General features: G+C 33.4%; 1 protein-coding gene across 8 annotated transcripts in view; it reads right to left on the bottom strand.

Annotated features, from left to right (window-relative positions):
* Nucleotides 1–2,934: 2,934 nt before the first annotated feature.
* LOC134719190 (basic salivary proline-rich protein 4-like) overlaps nucleotides 2,935–21,452 on the bottom strand; it is a 21,118-nt gene continuing 2,600 nt past the window's right edge. The window contains exons 3-13 of one of the 8 annotated variants that reach the window (XM_063582166.1): nucleotides 21,266–21,295; nucleotides 17,012–17,119; nucleotides 14,741–14,803; nucleotides 12,939–13,253; nucleotides 10,720–10,767; nucleotides 9,658–9,690; nucleotides 9,153–9,176; nucleotides 7,403–7,459; nucleotides 7,118–7,145; nucleotides 4,139–4,209; nucleotides 2,935–3,345 (exon numbers count right to left, since the gene is read on the bottom strand). In XM_063582166.1, the coding sequence (XP_063438236.1) occupies nucleotides 4,140–4,209; nucleotides 7,118–7,145; nucleotides 7,403–7,459; nucleotides 9,153–9,176; nucleotides 9,658–9,690; nucleotides 10,720–10,767; nucleotides 12,939–13,253; nucleotides 14,741–14,803; nucleotides 17,012–17,119; nucleotides 21,266–21,295 (776 nt within the window). In that variant the 3' untranslated portion in view covers nucleotides 2,935–3,345; nucleotide 4,139. Of the gene's footprint in view, nucleotides 3,346–4,118; nucleotides 4,210–7,117; nucleotides 7,146–7,374; nucleotides 7,460–9,152; nucleotides 9,177–9,657; nucleotides 9,691–10,719; nucleotides 10,768–12,938; nucleotides 13,254–14,740; nucleotides 14,804–17,011; nucleotides 17,120–21,265; nucleotides 21,296–21,452 lie in introns of all 8 variants that reach the window. The other 7 variants (XM_063582170.1, XM_063582164.1, XM_063582163.1 and 4 more) reach the window with 7 other exon arrangements.

The raw sequence follows: 21,452 nt of genomic DNA, 5'->3' as shown, positions 1-21,452 counted from the left end.
TATGTATCGCCTTCTCTGTGGTACTATAAGTATGGGTTGCGTTCCCTTTGATACTATAAGTATCTATCCCTTCACTGTTTCTTTTAGTATGAGTCGTATTTTCTTTGATACTATAAGTGTCTACCCCCTTCCCTGTGATACTGTTAGTATGTGTCGCGTATTTTTAAATACTTTAATTATCTTTCTCCTTCCCTATCGTACTGTAAGTATTTGCCGCGTTCTTTTCGATACTATAAGTATCTTTCCCCTTCCCTGTCGTACTGTTAGTATATGCCGCGTTTCCTTTGATACTATAAGTATCTATCCCCTTCCCTATGATACTGTATAAAGAATGTGTCGCGTTCCCTTTGATACTATAAGTATCTATCCCCTTCACTGTTACTGTAAGTATGTAACGCGTTTCCTTTTGATGTTATTAGTATCTATTGCCTTCCCTCTGATTCTATAAGTATAAGTCGCTTTATTTTTGATACCATGAGTATCTACCCCCTTCCTTGTGGTACTGTAAGTATGTGTCGCGTGTCTTTAGATACTTTAAGTATCTATTCCCTTCCCTGTCGTACTGTACGTATGTGCAGCGTTCTTTGTGATACTATAAGTATCTATCCCTTTCCCTGTGGTACTGTTAGTATGTGTCACGTTCCCTTCCCTGTTCTACTGTAAGTATGTGTTGCATTTCCTTTGATACTCTAAGTATCTATCCCCTTCCCTGTTGTACTGTAAGTATGTGTTGCGTTCCCTTTGATACTTGAAGTATCAAAACCTTCCCTGTGATACTGTAAGTATGTGTCGCGTTCCTTTTGATACTATATGTTTCTATCCCCTTCTCTGTGGTACTGTAAGTATGTGTCGCGTTCCTTTTGATACTATATGTATCTATCCCCTTCCAAGTGGTACTGTACGTATATGTTGCATTCCCTTAGATACTTTACGTATCTATCCCCTTCTCTGTGGTACTGTAAGTATGTGTCGTTTTCCCCTTGATACTATAAGTATCTATCCCCTTCTCTGTGGTACTGTAAGTAGGTTTCGCGTTCCTTTTGACACTAGAAGTATCTATCCCCTTCCCTGTGATACTGTAAGTATGTGTCGTGTTCCATTTGATAATATAAGTATCTATCCCCTTCCCGGTGGTACTGTAAGTATGTGTCGCGTTCCTTTTGATACTATATGTATCTATCCCCTTCTCTGAGGTACTGTAAGAATGTGTCGTTTTCCCCTTGATACTATATGTATCTATCCCCTTCTCTGTGGTACTGTGAGTAGGTTTCGCGTTCCTTTTGACACTAGAAGTATCTATTCCCTTCCCTGTGAAACTGTAAGTATGTGTCGCGTTCCTTTAAACAGAATATGTATCTATCTCCTTCTTTGTGGTTCTGTAAGTAGGTGTTGCGTTACCTTTGATACTTTAAGTATCAACACCTTATCTGTGAAACTGTAAGTATGTGTTGCATTTCTTTTGATACTATATGTATCTATCCCCTTCTCTGTGGTACTGTAAGTAGGTGTTGCGTTCCCTTTGATACTTTAAGTATCAACACCTTCCCTGTTATACTGTAAGTATTTGTCGTGTTCTTTTTGATACTATAAGTATCTATCCCCATCCCTGTGGTACTGTAAGTATGTGTCGCGTTCCGTTTGATACTAACTATACAAAACTTTAACACTGGGAAGAAGAGTAAGCAACTAACTATACAAACTTTCACATCGAGAAACAGAGTTAGCAACTAACTAATCAAACTTTAACATTGAGAACACAGTAAGCAACTAACCATACAAACACTAACATTGGAAAGAAAAGTTAGCAACTAACTTTACAAACTTTAACACTGAGAACAGAGAAATCAAGTAACCATACAAATTAAAACACTGAAAACAATCCATTCCTAAACAGTTACCAGAGGTGACAAAGGGATTTCGAAACCAATACAAAAGAGAAAACTAACGATCGGATTTATGACCAGCAAAAGAATTCAATCTGAATCTTTCGTCGTTATTTTTTTTGGCGGATGTCGTCAGACCGAAATCGAGCAATGGTTTGAAACGACTTGATGATTCCGCTTTCAAATAGATTTTTTTTTTAGAAATTATGCTCGTTGGTTGCTGTCTGACATTTTGTGTTTTTCTTTTGCTGGTCATATTACGATTTATGGGTCTAGTGTACACCTTTATCAAAAACTGCAAATTTGAATATTGTTTTGGCATGGGATTTGCATTTCATAAAATTGTGTATTACAAACTTCTATATCCGATGGTTTGTTAATGTCAAATGCCAATCCGTTATTGCATGATACTTGTATTTTATAGGAGTAACACGATTAAGATCACGTGTGAAGCATGATTGTTAACCCTTCCGGAGCACGGAGTGATAATGTTTTGAGAGAGTGGTGTAACACCACAGAATAAAAAGAAAAAGAAAGCACTAATTAGACTGAATCTAAAATAATTTATAATCTAAAAATTGTCGATTTCAATTTATTCTAGAATACTTGTTACTGTTGTGAATACAACAAACTCATCATAGATACCAGTACTAAAAAAAATTATATACGCCCGACGCCCGTTTCGTCTACAAAAGACTCATAAGTGACGCTCGAATCCAAAAAAGTTAAACAGGTCAAATGACAATCAATTAAAAGACTGGTAGTAAGACATGATTGATTGATTGTTGGTGTTTAGTTAGATATAGGTAGATGTGGTATGAGTGCCAATGACACAACTCTCCATCCAAATAACAATATATAAAAGTAAACCGTTATAGGTCAAGTTAAACATTATAACGCCACTTTTAAGCGCTCATTTTGGGCTATGTCGTGGCGGTCAGGTTGTATTGGAAGCCGGAGTACCAGGAGAAAACCACCTGATAATAACAGTAGTAGAACTACTTAGACCACTTGGCCCATAGTAGTAATAAATGAATAACATAACAAACCGTTAAAGAAATACATGTTTATGTACATATATACGCCTTGAGTGAATTACATAATCTCCCCAGTATGAAATATAGAAAATATATAAATATATTAATAATATATTCAAACATTGGATAGAAATAAAGAAGAAAGATCCAGTGGTTTTAATTTCATATTTCTCGTATTGATTTTGAATGATTAGAAAGTCAGAAGCATACTGTTGCATATCAAACATGTTAAAGATACTGTAAAACATTATAATTTCTCTATTGTTTTTGGATACAAAATATAATAAAATATTTCATCGGGTAACAAAACGTGGATAGTTGTTTAAACACAACTACATGACACAGTCTGGAGACTGAACAAACAAAACATTCGCACTTTAATTGTTTTTTTGTGTCCACCATTCCGCACTGACAGTCAAAATCATCTGAAATAAGATAGTAAAAATTACAAATCTATCTCCAAAATTTAAAGATTAGAAAAAGAAGTAGACCGATTGTTTACTGATATTGTACAATCCAAGATGGCGGTATACGGTGAATCTTCTTTAAGAAGTAACTTTAAGTTGATATATTTTTTTTTCAAAAGTTTTACGGACGCCACAATGATTTGGTTGCTTGCCCTTCGGAAGCTACATACTATATTTGTTTGTTTGTGTAACTCAATATTTAGTTTCCACGGTGTTTTATGTCTTTTCGTGGTTAATCTCTATGGGTTAAACTGTAGTAATGGAAAAATTTAGAAAAGCAATGTTTTAATAATATCCTTGGTATCTCTCTTGAAATCTTCAATTGCAGGATTATATACTCAGAATCAGCAAATAAAGTTCCACAACATTTATAAGAGAGCTGTGGTGTAGTGGTTAGTGCATCGGACTACTAACACAAAGGTTCCTGGTTCGATTCCCGTTCGGGATGAAAATTTCAGGAACTCATTTTCGGCTCTCCCTTGACACAATTTGCGAGTATGGTCTTAAGGAAACGATAATAGTCCGTCGGAAGGGGACGATACATGGCTTACCCGTGTTAAGAGACAGCCATATCTCTTGCAGGTTAAAGACACCCTTGTAGATTTCGAAAAAGAGTAGGCTAATGCCGCTACAAGGCAGCACTCGCACCCGCAAAGTGGAAAGGGATTAATATAAGTTACAAAAACTTGTTTCCCCATCCACTATAAATTAATATGTTTAAACTAACATACTTTTTATATAGGACTCATACTTTAATCACAGTCAATAATTTTCATGCCATTCTGTATCCATTCTGGTGCACAGCCTCCGCAAGCATTTGTGCTGGAAAATAAACAATACAGAAATAAAATACATGTATGTCATATCTGTTCACCAACCATGCGAAACAAAAATATACAAAATACATTGTAAGGTTGTTTGCTTGTCATGTTTTGGAAATTATGTTAGATTTTCGGGATCCTCTGGTTATATCAATTTAAATGCCTTCAACAATTTTGCCCATTATCCCCAATTTTTCTTTTTATAAATCTTTTGCATGTTAAATTATAAGCCATTTGTAAAAGTCTTATAAATTCTATTTTTTTTAAAATAGTTTTTGAGAACTTAAACTTGTCATGATATAGCTACGAAAAGTCAAGAGAGAACATTTTCCCGCCAAAATTTCAAACGCTAATATCTCGAAAACAAGCACATTGACCTCTATATAGTTTTGGCGTTTTTGATTCCTTAATTAATCCCCTATCATTATATACTAGTTTTATAAAAAGCTATTTATTTTAAAACTGAGTTGCGAACTTCCTTAAGTATATCTATACTGATCATAATGTATGCTATAAAATAGGCGTTCATTATCACTGAACCAGTATATATTTGTTCAGGGGCCAGCTGAAGGACGCCTCTGGGTGCGGGAATTTCTCGCAACATTTAAGACCTGTTGGTGAACTTCTGCTGCTGTTATTTTTTTTGCTATGGTCGGGTTGTTGTCTCTTTGATACATTCCCCGTTTCCATTCTCAATTTTATCTTTATGAAAACTTGGTATTACCATCAATCATGATACCTTTGTGAACATTCGGTACATTGCATCGTCCTTTCATTATTTTATCAACTAGCATTTTGCCATTGGGAATCAAGTCATGAATATGACAGTTCTTGTCTATTCGTTTTTGATGCGTTTTGTTATTTGATTTTGCCATGTGATTATGGACTTATTGATTTTCCTCTGAGTTCGGTAATTTTGTGATTTTACTTTTTACTAGCATTTGGCCATTAGCAATCTTTTACTTACTAGCATTTGACCATTGGTAATCTTTTAGCATAGATTACCTTAGCCGTTTTTGGCAACACTTTTAGGAATTTTGGTCCTCAATGCTCTTCAACTTCGTACTTTATTTGGCCTATTTATCTTTTTTGGACTCGACCGTCACTGATGAGTCTTTTGTAGACGAAACGCGCGTCTGGCGTATATACAAAATTTAGTCCTGGTATCTATGATGAGTTTATTTACTTACTAGCATTTTGCCATTGGGTATCTTTTACATACTATCATTTTGCCATTGGGAATCTTTTACCTACTAGCATTTTGCCATTGGGAATCTTTTACTTACTAGCATTTGGCCATTGGGAATCTTTTACTTACTAGCATTTGGCCATTGGGAATCTTTTACTTACTAGCATTTGGCCATTGGGAATTTTTTACTGACTAGCATTTGGCCATTGGGAATCTTTTACTTACTAGCATATTGTCATTGGGAATCTTTTACTTACTAACATTTGGCCATTGGGAATCTTTTACTTACTAGCATTTGGCCATTGGGAATCTTTTACTTACTAGCATTTGGCCATTGGAATCTTTTACTTACTAGCATTTGACCATTGGGAATCTTTTACTTACTAACATCTGACCATTGGGAATCTTTTACTTACTAGCATTTGGCCATTTGGAATCTTTTACTTCCTAGCATTTGGCCATTGGGAACCTTTTACTTACTAGCATTTGATCATTGGGAATCTTTTACTCATTGTCATTGGGAATCTTTTACTTACTAGCATTTTGCCATTGGGAATCTTTTACTTACTAGCATTTTGCCATTGGGAATCTTTTACTTACTAGCATTTTGCCATTGGAAATCTTTTACTTACTAGCATTTGGCCATTGGGAATCTTTTACTTACTAGCATTTGGTCATTGGGAATCTTTTACCTACTAGCATTTTGTCATTGGGAATCTTTTACTTACTAGCATTTTGCCATTGGAAATCTTCTACTTACTAGCATTTGGCCATTGGGAATCTTTTACTTACTAGCATTTGGTCATTGGGAATCTTTTACCTACTAGCATTTTGCCATTGGGAATCTTTTACCTACTAGCATTTTGTCATTGGGAATCTTTTACTTACTAGCATTTTGCCATTGGAAATCTTTTACTTACTAACATTTGACCATTGGGAATCTTTTACTTACTAGCATTTTATCATTGGGAATCTTTTACTTACTAACATTTGGCCATTGGGAATCTTTTACTTACTAGCATTTTGCCATTGGAAATCTTTTACTTACTAACATTTGACCATTGGGAATCTTTTACTTACTAGCATTTTATCATTGGGAATCTTTTACTTACTAACATTTGGCCATTGGGAATCTTTTACTTACTAGCATTTGGCCATTGGGAATCTTTTACTTACTAGCATTTTGCCATTGGGAATCTTTTACTTTCTAGCATTTGGCCATTGGGAATCTTTTACTTACTAGCATTTGGCCATTGGGAATCTTTTACTTACTAGCAATTGGCCATTGGGAATCTTTTACTTACTATCATTTTACCATTGGGAATCTTTTACTTACTAGCATTTGGTCATTGAGAATCTTTTACTTACTAGCATTTGGCCATTGGGAATCTTTTACCTACTAGCATTTTGCCATTGGGAATCTTTTACCTACTATCATTTTGCCATTGGGAATCTTTTACTTACTAGCATTTTGCCATTGGAAATCTTTTACTTACTAGCATTTGGCCATTGGGAATCTTTTACTTACTAGCATTTTGCCATTGGGAATCTTTTACTTACTAGCATTTGGCCATTGGGAATCTTTTACTTACTAGCATTTGGCCATTGGGAATCTTTTACTTACTAGCATTTTGCCATTGGGAATCTTTTACTTACTAGCATTTGGCCATTGGGAATCTTTTACTTACTAGCATTTGGTCATTGAGAATCTTTTACTTACTAGCATTTGGCCATTGGGAATCTTTTACCTACTAGCATTTTGCCATTGGGAATCTTTTACCTACTAGCATTTTGCCATTGGGAATCGTTTACTTACTAGCATTTTGCCATTGGAAATCTTTTACTTACTAACATTTGGCCATTGGGAATCTTTTACTTACTTACATTTGGCCATTGGGAATCTTTTACTTACTAGCATTTTGACCATTGGGAATCTTTTACTTACTAAAATTTGGCCATTGGGAATCTTTTACTTACTAGCATTTTGCCATTGGGAATCTTTTACATCTTATTGGGCATGGATTTACAACGCATTGCTGGACAGGTAGTTCATGTGGACATCCTATTATATAAGAAAAGTATAATTACTCGTATCACTAGAAAACATAGCTACATTGATTATCAACAATAAAATGTAAAGGGTATCCCAGTTTGACATCTGTGAAAAAGTTTGTGGTTTTTAACTATGAAATTATGATTTGCTACATAGGCAATGTCCTTGATTTGAAATGTACAAAGTGGACATCGAATGTTTGTCTTTGGAACAGCGGTACACTACTGTTGTCTTTTGAACAGCGGTACACTACTGTTGTCTTTTGAACAGCGGTACACTACTGTTGTCTTTTGAACAGCGGTACACTACTGTTGTTTGTTGAACAGCGGTTCACTACTGTTGTCTTTTGAACAGCGGTACACTACTAAAATAAAATCCAATTGATATGCATGAACATGCAGATATCTCGGATTCGAGCGTCACTGATGAGTCTTTAACATTAGACTCGGACTTCTCTTGAATTGAATTTTAAATGTGCGTATTGTTATGCATTTACTTTTCTACATTGGCTAGAAGTATAGGGGGAGGGTTGAGATCTCATAAACATGTTTAACCCAGCCGCATTTTTGCGCCTGTCACAAGTCAGGAGCCTCTGGCCTTTGTTAGCCTTGTATTATTTTAATTTTAGTTTCTTGTGTACAATTTGGAAATTTGTATGGCGTTCATTATCACTGAACTAGTATATATTTGTTTAGGAGCCAGCTAAAGGACGCCTCCAGGTGCGGGAATTTCTCGCTGCATTGAAGACCTGTTGGTGACCTTCTGCTGTTTTTTTTTATATGGTCGGGTTGTTGTCTCTTTGACACATTCCCCATTTCCATTCTCAATTTTATTTTGTAGACGAAACGCGCCTCTGACGTATATACTTAATTTAGTCCTGGTATCTATGATGAGTTTATTTACAACCACTGGGTCGATGCCACTGCTGATGGAGGTTATCACAAGCCCAGTAGTCAGCATATTTTGTGCTGACATGAATTGTCATTGATATGGCTATATTTATAAATTAACTGTTTACAAATTTTTGAATTTTTTGAAATACTTTTCTACCTAAGGCATAGATAACTTAAGCTGTTTTTGGCAAACTTTTAGGAATTTTGATTCTCAATGCTCTTCAACTTCGTACTTTATTTAGCCTTTTTACCTTTTTTTGAATTCTAGTGTCACTGGTGAGTCTTTTGTAGACGAAACGCGCGTCTTGTGATATACCAAATTTAGTCCTGGTATCTATGACGAGTTTATTTACAATAGTTTCTGTTATCATGCATCATTGCCTTACAAATATTCGATTGGAGCTTTTCTGATGAAGTTTAATCCAAATGAAGCGCTTTAGACGCATGAATTTATAACACGTTGTTTTCATGTTTGACAACTATATTGATTTGAGATCTCATAAACATGTTTAACACTGTCGTATTTTTGCGCCTGTCCCAAGTCAGGAGCCTTTGGCCTTTGTTAGTCTTGTATTATTTTAATTTTAGTTTCTTGTGTACAATTTGGAAATAAGTATGGCGTTCATTATCACTGAACTAGTATATATTTGTTTAGGGGCCAGCTGAAGGACGCCTCCGGGTGCGGAAATTTCTCGCTACATTGAAGACCTGTTGGTAACCTTCCGCTGTTGTTTTTTCTATGGTTGGGTTGTTGTCTCTTTGACACATTCCAAATTTCCATTCTCAACTATATTTAGACGTATACATACCATAGTGGAGAAGTTCTACTGGAGCTGGAAGACAAAAGATTTTAAAAGTTCGCATTATTTTCTCTGACAAGAAGAGCCCAAATAGAGCTAGGGTTTTGACTTAATATATATTGGAGTGTAAATGTTTTGAAAGGCATTTAAAAAAACTGAATTATTCATGAAAATATCTTCATAATCTAGACTTATTTTGTATTAAAACACAAATTCCAGCTTCATTTTATAAGTAATCTAATTATGAAATTACAACACTTAATGTTAAAAAATTTCTAAACGAGTCAAGTGAATTATCACATAAGAATATATATAATTGACCAACGTGGACCTTAGTTTTAAAACTTCTAAGGATTACTTTATAAAGCTCACAATATATCTTTTTATTTATATTGAATAGTTCTAGGTTTAAAGTTTAAGTGTACCTAGTAAAGAATGTTAATAAGTAAATATCTACATTTAAACAACATGTCATTGTTTTTTATGTATACATGTGTTATATAGATAAGAATACCTGGATTAAATCCCTTCTTGTGGTCTGGTGTATCTATTAAATAAATGAATTATTAAAACATTAGAATGTTGTTCATCTCCGTCAAGTTGATTAAACAAGGAAAAAAACATATTTCATGAAAAAAATAGAAGGCTCAGGCATAGATCACCTTAACTGTATTTGGCAAAACTTTTAGGAATTTTGGTTCTCAATGCTCTATAACTTTGTACTTTATTTGGCCTTTTTAACTTTTTTGGATTCGAGCGTCACTGATGAGTCTTTTGTAGACGAAACGCGCGTCTGGCGTAAATACTAAATTTAGTCCTGGTATCTATGACGAGTTTATTTACTCCATGGAATAGTAGGGAAATTTGACACACCGAATAGGACACATCACAGTGTATATAGTTCCAATAGCAACTGGACGATTACCATATTTGGAACACAATCTGCTTAACCTTCTGGTATATCTGAGATTTTCACCAGTTATAAATGGTGTGTGTTGCTCAGTCTTGATCTTTATGTTGTGTTTTGTATACTGCCATTTGTCTTTTCTCCGTTTTTCGTTTTATTAAATAACATTTTTATTTCTTTTTCATCGTCAGAGATTGAATATCCTTTTGGTATCGTTTGGGTTCGTGTTGTTTATTCTTTAGTTTTCTATGTTGTGTCATGTGTACTAGTGCTTTTGTTTGTCTTTTTCATTTTTAGCCATGGCGTTGTCAGTTTGTTTTAGATTTGTGAGTTTGACTGTCCCTTTGGTAACTTACGTTCCTCATTTTTTTGTCCTCTTTATAAATAAAATATTCAGTTCATAGCTAAGACAGATGAGTCAGGAGTTTACTAAGTATTGAAACTACTGTGATTTCATTATTAATTGTGGGATATCAATTTTCGTTGATCTCGTGGGTAAAGGTGAGCCATGAATTTAAATGTTCCACAAATTACATAGTGTATATAGGCCTGTATGCATAATTTTGCAAATCACAAAATTAGATATCTACCAAAATGTAAATGTTACCCGAAAATAAATGAATCCACATTATCATGAAACGACCATCTTAATCAACATCCTCGACTTACCTATACCAATTCCCATCATTAATTGTCGTCGTAATGCAGCCAAAGTACCTGTTAAGTTAGACAATATAATTAAAAAAAATCTTGAAATTTTATCATGTGAATTTCACGTCAAAATATAATTAAAAAAAAATCAACAAAATTTCATGTGAATTGCACTTAAAATTTTATTATGTGAATTTCACGTCAAAATATAATTAAAAAAAATCAACAAAATTTCGTGTGAATTGCACTTGAAATTTTATCATGTAAATTTCACGTTAAATTCAAATAACATTCACTTGAACAACATTAATTGATTGCGAATGTCGCGGAAATTAGTTGGAAGATGAAAATATAACGTTCGTTTGTTTTAAACGTGCATAATAGGTATGTATTTCACAATTTGATAGAGAATCGAATAATGAAGGATTTATCTACTTCAAACGGAATCTTTTACGATTTCAAGATACTAGCTGCTCCAAATCTGTGCAATTTTCTTTTTTCCGTAAGAACTATGTTTTGAAATCTGACGACCAATCAAATGTCATAAAAACACCGCTATCTCGGACACATTATACTTAAAATGAAAATATTACCATCTATGCATGTAATCAATGAATTTCTGGGTACAATAAACTTTATTTTACATTTCGTGTAAAACATATTAAAAAGAATGTGCATCTTTAATAATTGGAAAAATAAAATTCCCACAACAAACTAGCCAACGGCTTATGTAGTATACATACAAGAAATATTTAATGTAGTCTGTGTATTTCCGAAGGCTTAATCATTGAATATGTTAGTTAAGGGGTAAACCTTGGTTCAGGGAGATAACTCTTTAAATCAGTTATGCGTTTGTAAAAGTCAAGTATCATCAATGTATTTTAAGCATTTACCTGAAACAGATTGGAAATAATCTATGTAACCTAGAAGCTTAGAATATATTGATGAAAATGTTTGACACAAACGTACTAATGATTTTAAGAGTTATTTCCCTTAGCCGAGGTCTACCTCCTTAAATCGTATGATAAATTGGATAAATTGGAAATCAATTTACAACAATGACAGTCTAGATAAATTAAAGAATTAATGTTAAATGAGTATCGCTACAATAAAATTATCAATTAAAATTATCATATATTTTAAAAGAGAATTAATTAAATTTTAGAATTTAATGCATTTTTTTACGTTTTAAAATGCATTAGAAAGTAAAATCACAAAAATACTGAACTTAGAGGAAAATAAATTCGGAAAGTCCATAATCACATGGCAAAATCAAATAACAAAACGCTTATATCAAATATCGCCTAGAACACAATTATTGCATTTAATCAATATAACAAATGCAATCGCCAGTTTGTTACAATAATCGCCTATTATCTGAATTGAAAATAAATTGAAATTATGCTCCTTGATAAACATATAAAGATAAGAAGCAAATTGAACGGAAATATATTTTAAAATGTAACTGAAATATGATTTTTCTTTATACATACAGAAAATATTTTATTAAATACTACTTTAGTCATTTGAATTCTTTATATTCATCAAATTGTAACTAGAATTTGATAATATATTGAACATGAATACAATATCAGTAGAAAAATTCTAATCAACTTTAAAAAAAGAACATTACTCATGGCTCTATGTAACAAAAATACATACAGTTAAAGATGCTGCATTGTCCGAGTGCTTGTATAACAGATTAGTAGTACGAAGACAGTTATATACGGGATTGAATGTGTAAATCATTACTAGTATGTGACATTGGAGGTTAAATTGGTATACCATTACAAAATGATAATAGGTAAGGAAAACAACCAGCGACTGGAAAAAAAGCGTGACAACCAACCCATTATACAAAACGTGTTCATTACAGGGAATGTGTGTTCGTCCACACATTTGAACATTATAAGTAATCTGTGTTCCACCAAATACGTGTCCATTAGAGGGAAGATGTGTTTAAAAAAACCGTGTACACTACAGGAAGGCTTGTCCCACCAAACACATGCACATTAGAGGGAAGATGTGTTAAAAAAAAACCCCACGTGTACACTACAGGAAGGCGTGTCCCACCGAACACATGCACATTAGAGGGAAGGTGTGTTCCAAAAACACGTGAAAATTAGAAAAACGATGTGTTGCATCAAAAAGGTGTACATAAGAGAGTCTGTATGTAGTTAAGGTAAGGATTTTGGAAAACTACAGGGTACCAAGCATATTTTCTTTAGACTATTTACCTGCAACATCGGCAGCTGGTTTTTTCGGGGCAGGATTTACTGGGAGAGGGGGAGGTGGATGGTGCCAATTTTGAGGGGGTGGGGGATGATTCCAATGGTTTTGAGGTGGCGGAGGGTGATTCCAATTCTGTTGTGGCAGCGGTGGTGGTGGTTGTGAATTCCTATGATTTTGAGGCGGCGGCGGCGGATGTTGCCCTGGTGGCGGTGGGTGATCCCACCTGTTTTGAGACCCTGTATTACCTCGTCCTGCTCCAGAGCCGCCCATGCCAGTGTTACGTCCTCCACCAAAGTTCATGCCTCCTCCTCCTCCCATCACTGAAAAATAGAATGAAACAAAATAGGAAAAAAGTAAAATCACAAAAAATACTGAACTTATAGGAAAATCAATTCGGAAAGTCCATAATCACATGGCAAAATCAAATAACAAAACACATCAAGAATACCCATATTTTGACTATTTGATTTATTGTGTCTGTTTATTTAACGCATCAATGTAAATATAACGGATTTTCGATGAGACTGTCATTAAAGTGAGAGGATTAGCGCTATAGAACCAGGTTTAATCCACCATTTTCTACATTTTACATGCCTGTACCAAGTCAGGAATATGACAGTTCTTGTCCATTCGTTTTTGAGTTTAAGATGCCTTAATTATAACTAATAAAATGTGTTACATATATGTTTAATTCTTATGTGTGAGTACAGAATCGTGAAACGAGGAAATGAAATCATAGATACTTGGAGCACTAAAATTAGACAATAATATTAGACAATTCAAATACTCATTGTTTTAAGGGACGACATCAAAAGATCGATGTAGGATAAAAAAAACTTAAATCAAATGGTTTGGGGGTGGGGGGTCAACATTGTTTCAAGTTTTGTTAATCGAAAATCGATTTTACATATATCCCTATTGGTCAATCAATTTTTCCCAAATTAAGTTAAGAAGGGGGGGGGGGGGGCAGTGAAAAACTATGTGAATTAAGTTTTGTTTATCCTTCATTGAACTTTTGATGTCGTCCCTAAGTACAAACAATCGAATCATTCCTTCAATGAGATTTGTCTTCCTATGAGAACTATCTGTGTCTTTCTAATCTGCGTATTCTCACGAGCAAGAAAAATATGCGTATAGTTTCATAAAGAAGTAGTTAAAAGACCAAATATATTACGAATTTGGGACTCAAATTTCCGAATCGTTTTGCCGAATAGAGCTAAGGTAATCTTTTCCTTGTATAAAAATATGTTGAATTCACAACAATTCCAAGTTTTGTTAAAAGTAAATGTTATATTGAACTGCTTATCAACATATTTTTTTAAAGAGAGACAACTTATTAACTTTTAGAAATAAAGCATCTGGAAAAATGGTAATGAAAATGTATGAAAAGAAGTAGATTAACAAAAATACTGAGCTCCGAAGAAAATCCCTAATCAATTGGCATTATCAAATGATGATACACATGGTACACGTAATTATCGCCGATTAATTTTACTCATTACTGCCATTAAATATGTTGTTATCGACAATGCAATGTAGCAGGATTACATGCTGCTGGAAAAACCATTTCATATTCATTTGGTGTAGCATGTTGAGTCACTATTGAGAATCTTTTTTCTGAAGCATTTTGGATCGCAATGCTCTTCAACTTCGTACTTTATTTGGTCCTTTTTTAAATTTTTTTTTGATTCGAGCGTCACTGATGAGTCCTTAGTAGACGCAACGCGCGTCTGGCGTATATATAAAATTTGGTCCTGGTATCTATGATGAGTTTATTTATTAACTTTTCGAACTGTTGTTAACTTACTGTTCATAAGGTCCATGCCATTGTTACCGGTTCCACTTCCGGTCATCCATGGATTTTGTTGACCTATTTAAAAAAATAACAATTATTAGAAGCGAAACGGGACGATACCATAACCGATAATGGTGATTGAAACCAGATGAACAACATAAAATGAATAGGTTTATTATTATCAGTTGAAAAGCCTTAACATGTATCGCGTCGAGGATAAAATTTAAATCATTTTCGATCGTGGTTTACCTAATAACAATCATCACTTTCAACGTGAAGTTTAAACAATTAACAAGTTGACTTTACTGTTTACACATAGACAGTGTAACACGAAGTATATCCACATAAGCTGAAATAATTGTTTTTATAGAAAGTTGCAAGGAAAGGAATTAGACATATGAACAGTATAAAGCTTTAGATTAAAATATTTCGGATTTTAAGATGAAGTCTTTAAATAATTTAGTGTATCGTTAAATGAGAGAATTGACACCAACACCTTACCACCTATAGGTAAAACATATGATATAAGGTAATATATGATAACATATGATATATGGTAATATATGATAACATTTGCAGTTTGCCGCCAGGTATTTTATACAGAATGGCATGCACAAAGCTGGGTTGGGTGCGCTAGGCATGGCGGTTATTTGATAAATTCAATTTTAGTAGATTGTTTTAGTGCAACGGAAAAATACAGTATTCACCAACAGACAAAAAACATGAGAAAAAGGTAAAATCACAAAAATACTGAACTCAAAGGAAAATCAATTAGGAAAGTCCATAATCACATGGCAAAATCAAAAAACAAAACGCATCAAAAACGAATGGACAAGAACTGTCATATTTCTGACTTGGTACAGGCATTTTTAAATGTAGAAAATGGTGGATTAAACCTGGTGCTATAGCGCTTAACCCCCTCACTTTAATAACAGTCTCATTAAATTCCGCTACATTTACATGATGCGTTAACGTCACAATTAATAAAATAGTCAAAATATGGGTACATCAGTCATCATCGTATAACAATTTTAAAAGGGACAATTTAACATGAGAAGCGAAGTTTGACTTTGATATCTCATACTATAATTTGATGTCCAGAGGTTTTTGGTTAATTTTTTTTAAATAAATTTCAATAGAGCATACGAGAAATATCTGATTACAAATATAACAAAAAATAAAAAATCTATTTATTCATTTCAAATATTATTATGTAGCTCTGAATTTGAACCAGCTAAGAACTAAAACGTCACTCGAATAAACATAATTGCCAAAATAACGGAGACCTTAACAAAATCAGCTAAACTTAGCGCTTTTATTCGTAATTTGTATTCCTTTATGGACTACTCATTGGTGTACATTCAACCAAAATACAAATCAAAATACCGAACTCCAATGGAAATCAAAACGGGGGAGTCTATAAAAACAAATTAAAACACTATTAATCAATGAAAAACAAGTACCATATTTCTGACTTTTTAACAGATACTTTTTACCAAAAAAATGGTAGGTTAAGCCAGCTATTATTATTAGCTAAACGTTCCACTTGCAATCTCAGTTGGTTATAGTTCAATTTCATTGAAAAAAATAGGTAAGCAACCCAAACAGACTTAATAGATTAATGTGACTATACTTGGTATCTTGCAGTCTAAACCGTGTAAATAAACATCACAGACAAACATCACAACTGACTTAAATATCTAAAAAAGTATACAAATTAATCTAACAAAGAGGTCATACACTAAGGTGTAATATATGTGTAGTAATAAATGCCAGGACCAAGGTTTTATACGATATGATAAGGACGTCAACTAAAAAATGGATTTGTCGTTGAGTGTACATAGCTTTCTAATATGATACAGTAAAAACTTTAAGTGAATACAAATTTAAACTAAGAGAAACAAAATATAAACAACACATGTTTTAATGTGTCAGTGTCAAGGAGAAGGATCTTTCAGTTGTTACCTTTATTGTGGTAGATGATTTTTGATAGTAATTAATTCAAATATATTCAGGTCATAGACACACTGTTAACGTTGAGTCTAGCGTATTTAAATATAACCCTCGATAGTTTATGTAATGTTATTGACGTTATAATCCTTGTATATCCTTTTATTTATAAGAGATATTTAGAGTATCGTTTTGTTCACATCTATTAATTTCCTTTTCAGATTTAAAACAAAAAATAGTAAGCCATCACCATGGTAGCAGACATATTAGTAACACATTAAGTCATGCTTATATAAGGGAAGTTTGGTGTGGTTGCATGAATTGAGAGGTCACCTTTTTTGGGGGAGGAGGGTTTTGGTGGCGGTGGTGGATCTTTTTTGCTAGGCGGGCTCTGGTGGTTCACAGGGACTCCATCAGTTATGCGAAAACTGGGGCCAGTTCCTACAATAATGTGTCGTGTATAATATCAAAGTAAACACAGTTCCATAATCTTATTGACATGCTAATGTGGTATGCATTATGTAATAAAAAATTAACTATTTGCGACTGCCATTGCAGAACAGAGTAATCTGCGTTACCTGTTGTAGCTGCAATACCGAAAGTGGTTTATATGGGGCGCTTGAATGTTGAATTTCAATACTGGACCATTTCGACCCAGAAATATTTAATAAATCAAAAACTTTGAAATGTCATATAGTGTCACAACCTATATATAGCAATGACATTGATACATTAACATCCGAATATAGTTTATCATTATGTCCCAACGGAGTATTGTCCAACGGATTAGTTTTCATAAAAAATACGTAAAATTATTAAATACAGGTACCTGTGAACTAAAACATTCTGCAGATGGGGGAAAGATTAAAAAAAAAGTATATATACAAACTAACATATCTTATTTTTTTTTGGATTGATTTTTTACATTTTCAAACACGATTTCAATTATCTAAGGAATGACTATAATATTTTTTTCTGTCTATGGAGAAATAACATAAAAAAAATGGTGCACATTGAATAACGCGCGTAGCGGGTTTTTTTACAGTGTGCACCACATTTTTTGTGTTATTTTGAATGAACAGAAAACAATATTACAGTCATTTCTTATAATTTAATTCTAAATTTCATTTTAAACCGTAGAAAACCACGAATAAACGTTGATGACGTCATGGTCATATGACTAAATTATGTATATGGGCTCATAATCAAATAACGTGAGCCAATCAGAAGACGTGTTACATCCCAAATTAAATTATTATGAATTATTATAATTCGGACAAAGTGAATTATACTGACTGTCTTTAGAAACGCAATACTCATTTTGTAGATGAGTTACTGACTTACCTGTGGTTTTTAAACATACCGAATAATTGAGATCGCAACGTCAACTGTTAATCAAATTGATGAATGCCATTTTGCACAGATTTTACCATAAATGTTTCCCATTAACTGATTTGCCAAAGATCTACTGCAGTAAAACATTTAAAGCCTTAAAGTTTTAACCGCATAATTGCCATTGTAATGGGCTAAACAACAGTAAAATTAGAAAGTGAAAAACAGAACCCAAAACGTGCGGAACAGAATTCGTTGATTCTGACGGTTACACATTAATGGTAAAGGGGAAAACCAGGGTTTGAGTGTATAGCACAATATTTGAAACGATGAAATGACGTAATCAATTTAACTTTCGACCTGGAATTTGATTTAAACACTGAAGTAATGAAAGATTTTTCTGTTCATTAAAAATGAAATTGAGAATGGAAATGGGGAATGTGTCAAAGAGACAACAACCCGACCATGGGAAAAACAACAGCAGAAGGTCACCAACATGTTTTCAATGTAGTGAGAAATTCCTGCACCTGGAGGCGTCCTTTAGCTGGCCCCATAACAAATATATACTAGTTCTGTGATAATGAACGCCATACTTATTTCCAAATTGTACACAAGAAACTAAAATTAAAATAATACAAGTCTAACAAAGGCCAGAGGCTCCTGACTTGGGACAGGCGCAAAAATGCGGCGGGGTTACACATGTTTATGAGATCTCAACCCTCCCCCTATACCTTCAGCCGATGTAGAAAAGTTAACGCATAACAATACGCACATTTATAATTCAGTTCAAGAGAAGTCCGAGTCTGATGTCAGAAGATGTAACCAAACAAAATAAACAAAATGACAATAATAAATAAATAACAACATACTACTAGTACCAGCTCCAGTCTTTATTTAAACTGACTGAAAGATAATAATTTCATCATATGTACATCAGGCACAATCCTTTCCGTTAGGGGTTTAATATCATACCATCATAACATATATGAGAAGAACATAACCCGTGTCATGCCAACAACTGGATTTTGAATAAATGTGTTTATAGTTCCGATGCAAATTAAGACCCTATTAGTGAAACAATATTAATGCCAAAATATGCAATCTTTAATGACCTGAAAACAGTATCGTAACTATATCCCTTCTTAATAAGTCTTTTTAAAGGTTTTGTAAGTTCTATATAAGTTTGTTTACAAAAAAAATGAATAGTTGAAAATGGGAATTACAAAGAATAATATAGTGTTGCGTTTCTAAAGTCGGTCAGTATATTTATTAAACCTTTTTTCTCTCTCTTAAGTCGAATGTTTCCTTTGTTAATTTGAATGTAAGAAGCAAGTTTCAGATAAAAAGATGTATTTTTTTCTCTATATCACTTTTAGAATACTACGATAAATGACCCGTAACTTATCATATTAACATATAAATATGAATGTCATAAAATGTGAGGAGTATGTCACAAAATAAACTTAATGTGTTATGGCTGTTACGATTTCTGCCATAAATTAGCTCTTCAATGTCGTAAAATAACGCCGTTCTTGTCACTTGTATTAAGTGTACTGACAAATCTTATGTGTGTACCTTCTAACATAACGTACTCATTTATCTTGATAAAATTTTCCACCTTACCAAAAAATGTGTTTTAAAAGTATTTCGTGTAAACAAATAAAACCGGACTTAGAGAGGTACATTTGTATCTGCTTTTGTAACTTTAAAAAAAGTCATGTTTTGTTCTCCATTTTATTTCTTCTAATATGACGTCAGAATTCGTATCAAAATAAAAATATAAATTGCTTATTCATTACGGGTTGAACCCAACATGTATTATTTCATATTTCAGAATGTATTTTGTCGATATCATCAATATACATGTATGTTTTCACTTTAATTTAATACACCTAATCGCTATTTTTTCCATTCCGGATAAGTTTCAAAATTACACAACTTTTTCATCCAGTTGAAGCTACTCTGGGACCCTGTTTAAACAATTCACCATGCATGATACTTTTTAATGAGACCTGTTTAAACTACCGTAAATACTTTAAACAAAATATTTTTTTACTTCAATTTTAATTTCGAAAAAAGTGGATCGTACTATATCAAAGTTTCTTGATGATCACTTTCTAAAGCTTTTTTTCCCTCAGCTCACTACTGATGACCTCCATTTTTCGGCCGGCGACCCAAACAGGAAGTTGTATAAAAGACTGTTTTCCCCAGAATGGACTAAATAGCTATAAGGTGTATATGTGTTTGCTGTAAATTCAGAAGAGTAACCTCTTTCTGATAATTCTACGTTGCCAATGAAATTTGGAAACAATGCGTACACAATGATATCTTCAAAGGCTCAGAAATTGCAGGTTCGACACATAGATTATTGTGACGACAATATAATATAAGGCAGCAACCATTTGATTTCCGGGGGGGGGGGGGGGGGGGGGAGGGGAGGGGCTATTTTTTTTTTTGGAATTTTATTTTTTTTCCAGGTTTTGGTGAAAAAAATAATTTGTTTTGGACATGTTGGACACTGAAAAAAATGGTTTGTTTCATCCTCAGCTGCCACTATATGTAATGCTAATATTGAAAGAAAAAAATTGTTTTCGGTTTGTCGCTAAAAAAATATATTGTTCTTCGCCGAAGGCGAAAAAAAAAGTTTGCACAGAAAAAAAACATAGCCCCCCCCAGAAAATCAAATTGTTGCTGCCTAAGTTATCATTTATATTTCATTATTACATTTTATTACATAATTGTGCATACATGCTATAAAACAGAAAGTGAATGATTTGTAATTATCTTCTACGACGAATACACAATTTAACATGCTAACAATTTTAATATGTGAGATTAATGCGCGCAGATTTACTTCTCAGACACTGTAAAGAAAGTTCAAAGTAGTCCGAGCAGTCCTCTGTAATTGTGCAACATATTCAAGTGTTTGGACTTTCCCCTTATTTTTACAATTTAATTCAGTTTCATCATCATTTGGTAGACCTCTTTTTAAAATCTGACTTAAAGAAAGACTTTTTATGCTCTGGTGTTGGATTTACTAACTTCCCATACTCTTTTCTTCTCCTCCGCATAATAAAGTCTTTCCTTTATCAAAATATATTGATCTATCTTTTCTCAACTGGGTTTTGGATAATGTTTGACATTTAATTCAAATTTTACAAAGAACTTTCTTTATCAGATGACATATAGAAGAATTTTAGATGACTTTGAGAAGAATTTTAGAAACATAAGTAAATAAAAATCATATGTACGTACCCCATGCTTGTCGCTTATGTCTGTTGTTGGCTGAAAATAGACAAGTTTTCAATCAAATATACCCATAATCCTTCAGTTTCTGACAAGACGAATTGTTTCTGGATCTGAAACATTTGAACAACTAGAGAAAGAAGTTATTTATCGTTTTTTTATCTTTGGGTAAGGGAGCTACTATTTAATTTTTAGG

This window comes from Mytilus trossulus, chromosome 5, assembly GCF_036588685.1.
Source record: "Mytilus trossulus isolate FHL-02 chromosome 5, PNRI_Mtr1.1.1.hap1, whole genome shotgun sequence".
Taxonomy (NCBI): Eukaryota; Metazoa; Mollusca; class Bivalvia; order Mytilida; family Mytilidae; genus Mytilus; species Mytilus trossulus.
The sequence above is the reverse complement of the archived record's forward strand: the minus strand, read 5'-3'. Positions and strand labels throughout refer to the sequence as shown.